The following is a 9894-nucleotide window of genomic DNA, read 5'->3' as shown; positions in this document are numbered from 1 at the left end:
CCTAACTTTAAGCTTTTTTTTTTTTTTTTTTTTTTTTTTTTTTTTTTTTTTGAGAAGATTGTGTTTTCTTTTTGTTTGAAACAATCATTGCTATTGAAAGGAAATCAGGTTTAGTTAACAGAAAATGTGTTTTCATGCGGTGAATTATTTTTTTAATGTCAAACTCAAGCACTTCATTCCTTTTTCTTCAAAGGGCCTGTTTCTAAAGAGTTCTTGTGAGGATAAATACAGGTACATTTAGCCCACCACTGAGCAGAAATGTAACATGACACTGTGATTTTGCTGAATTTTAAACCCAGACGATCCTGTAGCGACATCCCCCGATGTCGGGGACTTGTCTCCTGAGGGCCCGCTGCCCCCTCTGATCCTGCTGCAGCAGCTCCTGGCTGCTGCTACTCAGCCCTCGCCTATCAAAGCCATTTTTGACCGACAGGAGATGGAGGTACATGAGCAGACTTTACTTCAATCAGCTGGTCAGCAGTAAATCTCACCTAGCTAAGTGCGCGGCATTCAGTTTGACCTCTGCTTGTACCTGTGTGTGTGTGTGTAGGCAGCAGCTCTGGCCGTGTGTCAGTACCTGGCCGTGGAGTCGGCCCACCCGTCCTCTCCGCTGTTTGAGGAGAGCAGCTCCAGTGAGGCCACCACGCCCGTCACCATACAGCATGTCAGACCCCCCAAGCAGAAGAAGCAGAAGACCTCCCCTGTGCCTCCCTTACCCATCGTCCTCCAGCTAATGGAAATGGGCTTCCCAAGGAAAAACATAGAGTTTGCCTTGAAGTCTCTGTCTGGCACCACAGGCAGTACCTCTGGTGTCCCAGGTAGAGCGTCACGCCGCGTATAGTTTAATTAAATGTATAAAGGCTTTTAAATATACATCTTAATCGTAACTGAGCTCATGTATCAGGTGTGGAGGCGCTAGTGAGCTGGCTGCTCGACCATCCTGATGTCCATTTCACCGAGCTCTCAGATGGCGACACCGTGTCCGATGAATACTCGGACGAAGAGGTGCTGGAGGAGTTGGAGGAGGCAGAGCCGACCTTCTCCGTTGTATGTTTACTTTTTTTCTTGAATTTACACATCTTTTTGTCTATTAAAGCTGGGATATGTAACTTATAAAAAATATTCTTTTTACATATTTGTTAAAATATCACCATGTTATGACTGTTATGAGACGGATAATCTATGAAAAGATGGAGCTCCTCCACTTCTTCCCAGTGCTACTATTGCCATCTGCAGAAAAGCAACACTCGGTCAGAAACAACCATCAGAGTCAGGAGGAGGGTCTTAGTCAGGGGTGAAAGTAGTTTTAAGCCTCTCAGACTCTGAGCTCAAACAGAGATGCCCAAACTATCCATCCATCCATTTTCTATACACCCTTGACCCTAGTTGGGTCAGGAAGGGTGCTGGTGCCTATCACCAGTGAAATGCCCAAACTATTTGTTTTAAAATATTAGACGATTAATTTAATTCAACATAATTATCGCAGTAGAAGCCATGTGTTTCTTAAATACTTAATGAAACATATTTACTGTGTTTGATGTTTGTTGTAAATGACGTATACTCACAAAGAACGAGATAATTAGTCCAAGTTTGTCGTTTATTGAACTGTGGCGGCTGTGATGCGCCACAGCAAAGACAAAACAAAGGTAAAGTAACCTGAACAGGTGATCAACTCAAAACCACTCGCACCTTTTTACTCTCCGTTTCTCTTTGTCATTTAAGCACACCTGTTGCGGTGGCAACTGCCTGCGCAAGCCATAACATTCAGTCCGTTACGCTATTGGGTTTCCAGGCTTGATATTTATTTTGCGATCATTAATAAGCTCCCTGAACACAGCGGTGGTTGATTAGTTCATTTTAAACTCATGCTCTGCTTGTTATTTTGCTAATGGAACCGAAACGCACAGGATTGCGCCACACCTTGTTGAAACTATAATTACTGAGATTATTTTTGTTGGGTCATTAATATGAACACCTCGCAGAGTTTTTTTTTTTATTCGTTATTTAATAAAGTTACAAACGTTTTAAGCGAGCCAGAGGAGGACGTGCTGGTCTCGGCGTCCTGGCGGCATTCCGTTTGTCACCTAATGCCGAGATCGACTCAAAACCTTCCGTGACCGACATATTGCACCGCTGCTCTAGCAAAGCACAAACAGTTCAGAAACGATATGAAATGGGGGGAAAAGGTATTAATTGACTGATTAAGTCGTGTTTTAGATTGTTCTTGAAAAACTAATCAGTCACGGCTGATTAGTGGGTGAACTCGCAGCTGCACAGTGAACCCATTGATTCTTTACAGCAGACAGCCGCTCACCTCTTACAGGTTCTGTGTACCCCCACTAATTCTTTTAGTGGTACGAAGTACCCGCCTACTTTCACCCCTGGTCTTGGTGCTGTTAATCATGTTTATGCACCTTTCACATCCTCCTCCTTGCTCTGTTTTATACTGCAGCTAGTTCTCCACAGAGAAGCCTGTCATGTATGCTCAAGCTAGTTAGTTTGTACAGTTGGCACATACACAGGATTGATTGACAGCGCTAAGACCCTCCTGCTGGCTCAGATTGGTTGTTTTTGATTGGGACAGGTGGATTGTGTCAGATGGCAATTGCAGCACTGGGAGCAAGTGGAGGAGCTCCTTTTTTTGCCTGTCTAAAATTATCCTGACATTGTGACAAATATGTAAAAAAAATAAAAAATAAAAAAACTGCTTATTTTTTAGTAAAAGTGACATACTGCAGTTTTAAGTGCTATTTATGACAGGAAGCACTGACAGATTTCTCCTCTCTGCTACATTAGCCTGCAGGGGCTGTGGTGACTGAAAGCCAGACTTTTAAGAAGAGGTCAGATTTCCAAACCAACGATGATTATGCCGTCTACGTGAGAGAGAACATTCAGGTAATGTTCTCCCTGAGCAGAGTTGTTTAAACTACATCAAGGGATGAATTAATCTAATGACATGGATATTTTTGATTTCCCCCGCAGGTGGGGATGATGGTGAAGTGCTGCAGAACGTATGAGGAAGTGTACGAAGGAGACGTAGGGAAGGTGATCAAGCTGGACAGAGATGGACTTCATGACTTGAACGTGCAGTGCGACTGGCAACAAAAAGGAGGAACGTACTGGGTTCGCTACATCCACATTGAGCTGATTGGTACGCGCTTGCTTATTTGAAGGAAACTTAAAAATGGTTAAGTATAACAACGTGTGGCATTTTTTTCATCCTTCGCTTGTATTTCCAGGTTTCCCACCTCAAAGTTCACCCTCTCACATAAAAATTGCCGACAAAGTTAGGGTGAAGCCCGCAGTTACGACGCCAAAGTACAAATGGGGCTCGGTAACACACAGGAGTGTCGGGGTAGTAAAGGGTAGGTCTGATTTGGTTTTATGGTGTGTGATCTCTGTCTGGCATCGTTTCGAACTAAACTCTGTTCACCTCTCACAGCTTTTAGCGCCAATGGAAAGGATGTGATTGTAGACTTTCCACAGCAGTCCCACTGGACTGGTCTGCTGTCTGAGATGGAGCTGGTGCCCAGTGTTCACCCTGGAGTGAGGTAACTTATAGTCCAGATAATCCGGTAATAGCACTGGAATTTCTTCAGGAGCTGAATACAAATTCGGCACACTTTAAAAACATTTGAAAACCATGTATCATTTGTATTTTCTTTCACCATTATGAACCATTTTGTGTTGGTCTGTCACATAAAATCCTGGTAGAATACAAGGAATTTCTTGTATTGTAATTTAGGAAAATGTAAAACAGTTTCATACTTTTTTCTCTTACTGCATCTCTCCGCACTATTAAAACGTTAAACGTCTTGCTGCCCGCAGGTGTGACGGCTGTCAGATGTTTCCCATTAACGGCCCGAGGTTCAAGTGCAAAAACTGTGACGACTTCGATTTCTGCGAAAGCTGCTTCAAGACGCGCAAACACAACACCAGACATTCCTTCGGCCGGATCAATGAGCCCGGTCAGTCCAGCTTTCCTGCCGACGCAGCACCCGTCCTGCACGTTGTTCGGTGTTTGAGTCGTATAACTTTCTTCCTGCCCCTCTCACCGCTGCCAGGTCAGTCTCCAGCTTTTTGTGGCCGTTCGGGCAAGCAGCTCAAAAAGCACCACAACAGCCAGCGCGGGATGCTGATCGATGACTGGTCCCGCGCCGTGAAGAGCCTCAACGTGTCGTCCTCTGTCAACCAGGCGTCTCGCCTCATTGACTGCAGCGATCAGTGCTGGCAGTCCTCCGGCTCACAGGGAAAGGTAAGCTGTGGCTCGACATTATTACAGTTTTTCAGTTTAAACTTTGTCCCACTCAGGATTTTTCTTTTGTCTGAAAAATATTGGAATCAATTAAGAGTATTTTAGTCAATTAAGAGTACTTTTACGTGACCGATTGTCATGTCGGTCATACAATATGAAAATCAATGCCGTGGGTATGCATCGCCATTCTGTAGCTTTGAAGGCTAGTATATATAGAAAATATGTTTATTTATATGTACACATCTGTATTTATTTATTTATTTTTTTTCATATATTGATATTTTAATATTTATATTTATAATTTAGCATGTTTGCTGGGGGGGGGGTTCTATACTGTTTTTTTTGTTGTTGTTTTTTTTCTGTTATTTTGTTGTCCACTTTCTGCTGTCACAGCTTAAATGTCCCACTTTTGGGACTTAAAGGAATATCTTATTTTTCCTTAATTTATATTATAATTAATATTAATTAAATATAATTTAATTTATATTACCTCATATGATCAATATTAGTTGATCATATAGCCAAATATGATCAACTAATGGTCAAAATCATGTAGTTGATCATGTAGTGCTAAGCTAATGCTAGCATTTAATTCTGTTTTGATATAACTTGTTGATAATTCAACATATTGGTGCATTTTCAGATAACCTTTTTCTGGCAAAACGACTACAGAATGTTTTTTTTTTTTTTTTTCCTGCTTCATGAACTTTGAACGTCATACAGTTTAAAGACTTGGGGTCTCAGCTGCTTTCTGCACATCTCTTTATTACACCAATAACTTTATCCAGATAGCTGTGCTGAGCTGATAACATCAAATTTAAAAAAAATTTTCTGATCAAATCAGATTGCACCAATTACCGATGCCAGGGGTTAATTTTAATCGGGGATACTGACACCGAACATTTAAATTTGACACGATGTGGGACATCTGCAGCTTAGAACATGTAGGATTTCCCGTGTATTTTTTATTTTTTGCAGCACTGGATTCGTCTCGAGCTTTTCCCAGACGTTCTGGTCCACAGACTGAAGATGATCGTAGATCCAGCAGACAGCAGCTACATGCCCTCACTGGTGGTGGTTTCAGGTGACTTCAGATGAATATTAAATACAAATAAATACTTGCCTGTTTAGCTTGGAACTGTTTCCTGTTTGATTTCTCTTCACAAATGTTAACTTGGTTATTGTGAGGGGCGTCTCCCAACTGTCTTTGAAATACATTGTTGGAATTGAAACGAAGAATAAATCATATGTTGACACCAATACAGATATCTGAGGTTTAGTATCGGCCGATACCGATCCGATGCAGAAAAACGGACAAAAATGTGCTGTATTACAAATTTGATAACTCTGCACCAGTAAAGAGCACTAATATTTTCACAAGCTTAGACAAATATGTAAAACACAACTTGAATTTGTTCATTCAGTGCAATTCTGAGTATAACAGCTAATAAAAACATAAATTAATAAAGAAATTGAAACTGACAAATACAGTAGATTTACGCCTGTGGTCAAACATGTAAAATATAAACGGCAACAAACTTTGAAATGGTTCAGAAAGTGGAATTATGAATTCTAAATTTCATGTCGGATAAATAATGAAGGACGATGTCACTCAGAGCACAGCATAGAATTAGACTGACTAGATCTGTCTGTGTGCATCAGTCACCTGATCAGGAATTATTTTCAATATCTGGACTGATACAGATATCAGATCGGAAGCTCATTTCCTCTCCTGCCCCCTTTTTGTTGTAGTTTAAGATGGTGTGAGCAGCAGCGTTTGCTGATCATTTTTATTTGCTTAATTACCAGGTGGAAACTCTCTGAATAATTTAATTGAGCTGAAGACGATTAACATCAACCCCACAGACACCACAGTCCTCCTGCTTACCGACTGCACCGAGGTTGGTAATCTTATCGGTCATTTCCTTGAGTTTTGTAATCTTTTTTTTTTTTTTTTTTTTTTAAAACCATGTCTCGCCCATCAGTTTCACAGATACATTGAGATTGCGATCAAGCAGTGCCGCAGCTCGGGTATAGACTGCAAGATTCACGGACTTCGCATGGTGGGACGCATCAGAGCCGAGGATGAGGACCTGGCCACAGTGCCCTTCCTGGCGTCCGACAACGAAGAGGAGGAGGACGAGAAAACCACAACTGGAAGGTGAGACGGCCGACACTTCTTACTGACGTAGCCAACATGCTGCTCTTATTTATTTGATGATTGAGGTTGTGGTGTTTTTTTTTTTTTTTTTTTTTTTCTGCAGTCTTGCTCGGAAGAAGTCACCAGGCCTGGAGTCGGCAGCCACCATCAGGACCAAAGTGTTCGTTTGGGGGCTGAACGACAAGGACCAGCTGGGAGGACTGAAGGGCTCAAAGGTGCAGTTAAAATAATCAATAATCCTTACACTGCAAAAACACAATCTTACCAAATATTTTGCGTCTAATTTCTAGTGCAAATATGTTGGTACACTTAAAATAAGACAAAGCCCACCTACAGGAAATATAATCTTGTTTCACGTTAATAATTCTTTAATTCTGATCAAAAGTGCTGCTTTTAAGTGAAACAATCTGTCAGTGGAACAAGACATTTTTCCCTTATTGTGAGTTATTGTATATGAAAATGTCTACACTCGCTGGTGAAAAGTGAAAACTCAGATTTATCAACATTTTTATCTTAAATACAAATGTGTTGTAAAATAGGCTATAATTTAAATATTAAGCAGTATTGCTAAAGAAGTAACAATTTGTCTGTTTATTTAAGAATATCATAGCATCTTCAGTGCTACGACATTGACAGTATTTTGTTTGATAAACTCTTCACTGATCATTTTCAAACTGTATTGTGATCAAGCAAGGTTTGTTTGAATTGAAAAATATTAAAACTTCAATTTTAAAGTGAAACATATTTTATAGGTTAACGGCACAGATAAATGTTTGAAAGACTTTATTTTTTGATGATTATGATTTTCCATTTACAGCTCATAAAAACATGACATTTAAAGTTAGAACATTGCATCAAACCAGCAAAAAATAAAAAAAACATTTGTTTTTTTCAAAGCTTTCCTTAACATAACTAAACACACATGAACAATCTTGCGTGGACAAAAATGCGATAATATAAACATAAAAAATGAGTACACAGAGTGACGCAAGTTCTGGACAATTGACCACGATAAAGTTTTCCCATTTAAACCAGATGTTTTCAAATTTTGCAAGCTCAAGTCTACCTGAAAACATAATTTTTTTCCATTATATATAAATCATACATGATCTGGAGCCAGTCATCCAGGTATTGAGCTTCTGCGCTCAAACGTTTCCTTGTTATAGCTTTTCAGGCCTCTAAGCTTAAAATACCAAGTAAGCGTTTAGACCCTGAGTCCACGTCCACTCAGTGCAACAATCCAAATAAAACTAATCCCACTTACAAGGAATTTGCATGCCTATGATTAAAAATATATTTTTAATACAGAAATTTGGACTTAAATCAACACATGTTCAACGCTTAAAAATTTTAATTTTTATAAAGTTTTTTTACTCTGATAATCCAGTCTCTGTACATTAGTTTGTTGCTGTGACAAAATGCCGAACATTTCAAGTGTTATAAATCAGTTTGCTTGGCATTGCGTGTCTCTTTAAGGCCCTTTAACTCGTGCTGTGTACTTTCTTTGCAGATCAAGGTCCCCTCCTTCTCTGAAACCCTCTCTGCTCTCAACGTGGTGCAGGTAGCCGGTGGTTCCAAGAGTCTCTTTGCAGGTAAAACGGGGGGAAAACCTTTATTTTCTCTTTAGCTCCTATATTATGTTTTGACTACTGATCCACATTCGCAGTGACCGTGGAGGGAAAGATCTACGCCTGCGGAGAGGCCACCAACGGCCGACTGGGTCTGGGCCTCTCCAGCGGGACCATCCCCATCCCCCGTCAGATCACAGCGCTCAGCAACTACGTGGTGAAGAAGGTGGCCGTGCATTCTGGCGGGCGCCACGCCATGGCGCTGACCGTGGACGGGAAGGTGTTTTCCTGGGGGGAAGGAGACGACGGCAAGCTGGGGCACTTCAGCAGAATGTGGGTTTTTATTGGAAGCGTCATTTCTGTCTGTGAGGGATTCAAAACGCTGAAGAAGCATCTGACCTCTCCCTCAGGAACTGTGATAAGCCCCGGCTGATCGAGGCTCTGAAGACCAAGCGCATCCGGGACATAGCCTGCGGCAGCTCCCACAGCGCCGCCATTACCTCCAGCGGGGAGCTGTACAGCTGGGGGCTGGGGGAATATGGCCGCCTCGGACACGGGGACAACACCACCCAGCTGAGGCCCAAACTGGTACGTACGCCTCCTTTACTGGGCCGTCACCTTACAGGGCCTTCTCACTCAGCTCTGATGTCGAAATGAGTCAGATTTTTGTAGATTTTGTTTTGCACAATGTGTATTCATGCATAGACCTGTCGCAACAATCAGTGAATCAATAAAATATGAATCGCAAGATAAATTAAACTACATAATTTCCATCTACATGTTGTTTTTTTCTCTTTTCTTATCTCTCCCTCTCTACTTCCCGAAATGAATGATAAGTCTTCATTCTGGTGATTTGGTCTCAACCAGTCCATTTTCTGAATGACAATTTTATTTACAGAGACTTCATAATTTTATTTATTGTTTTTATTTATTTTAGATATTTAAAAAGTGTTACAGTTCAAATTAAATGTTCATTAGTATTTAAAGTTGATTGATCTTTATGAATGTGTTCTTGCATTATTGTGGCGTTAAAATTACATCACTTGAAAACAGTCTCAAAACTATATTATCATTTATTGCAATAACTTCCGGGACAATTTATCATCCGGCAGAATTTGTTATTGTGACAGAATTTGTGTGAACGGGCAGCGTTCACACAATGAACGCTGATGATGTGCTTGTGTTTTTGTCGTGCAGGTGAAAGTGCTGCTGGGCCACAGAGTCATCCAGGTCGCCTGTGGGAGCCGAGATGCTCAAACTCTTGCTCTGACTGATGAAGGTATCCCTGTTCAACACACCAACCCTTTGTCCACTTTGGCCAAATGGATGATTGAACTTTTTAGGTGTAAGATTATGTAACATCAGTCAGAGACCATGCACTTTCTTTAGCCACTAAGAAGCTCCTAGCATAATTATGGCTTGATATCTGACCACTCTACTTATCTAAAACAGTGAAGTTTGATCCATTTCTGGACATAGACATGGATTTTATCATAATTCGTAACATTTTTAATAGGGTTAGGGTCCAGGTCCAGAAACTTGACATTGGCTTGTTTTATCAAGTCCAAAACAGGCAGTGGAATCATCGTTTGGTATTTACACCATACTATGTCCAAAGTTTCAATTATCTGACCCAAACTGTCCCCTCTAATGATATGAAATTGTTCAGGACGTTTAGTGAATCTTTGTTTGTTCCTTAAGGAGCAGTATTATGCATATTTCAGGCACATAGCGCCATTTTACAGCACAATCAAGTAGCTATTAAACAAGCAGGTGTTAAAAAATGCCATATCTAATTTCATGTTGGATATGAAAATTTTTTTTCATATCCAACATGAAAGAAATATAACTTCACAGTTTGACTCTTTGAAATTGGCCTCTGTCTCTTTAAGAAGCTCCTACACTTTCTG

General features: G+C 40.7%; 1 protein-coding gene across 4 annotated transcripts in view; it reads left to right on the top strand.

Moving 5' to 3' along the window:
* Positions 1-9894, top strand: part of herc2 (HECT and RLD domain containing E3 ubiquitin protein ligase 2) — a 61689-nt gene that overhangs the window by 33549 nt on the left and 18246 nt on the right. For all 4 annotated transcript variants that reach the window (XM_017304348.1, XM_017304347.1, XM_017304349.1 and 1 more), the window contains exons 45-61: positions 300-442; positions 551-818; positions 905-1047; positions 2797-2895; positions 2983-3151; positions 3240-3365; positions 3443-3551; positions 3829-3968; positions 4065-4255; positions 5234-5339; positions 6065-6156; positions 6241-6416; positions 6520-6631; positions 7927-8008; positions 8083-8317; positions 8395-8572; positions 9182-9263. In XM_017304348.1, coding sequence (XP_017159837.1) covers positions 300-442; positions 551-818; positions 905-1047; positions 2797-2895; positions 2983-3151; positions 3240-3365; positions 3443-3551; positions 3829-3968; positions 4065-4255; positions 5234-5339; positions 6065-6156; positions 6241-6416; positions 6520-6631; positions 7927-8008; positions 8083-8317; positions 8395-8572; positions 9182-9263 — 2451 coding nt within the window. The remainder of the gene's footprint in view (positions 1-299; positions 443-550; positions 819-904; positions 1048-2796; positions 2896-2982; positions 3152-3239; positions 3366-3442; positions 3552-3828; positions 3969-4064; positions 4256-5233; positions 5340-6064; positions 6157-6240; positions 6417-6519; positions 6632-7926; positions 8009-8082; positions 8318-8394; positions 8573-9181; positions 9264-9894) is intronic.

This window comes from Poecilia reticulata, linkage group LG4, assembly GCF_000633615.1.
Source record: "Poecilia reticulata strain Guanapo linkage group LG4, Guppy_female_1.0+MT, whole genome shotgun sequence".
In the NCBI taxonomy this organism is placed as follows: Eukaryota; Metazoa; Chordata; class Actinopteri; order Cyprinodontiformes; family Poeciliidae; genus Poecilia; species Poecilia reticulata.
The sequence above is the reverse complement of the archived record's forward strand: the minus strand, read 5'-3'. Positions and strand labels throughout refer to the sequence as shown.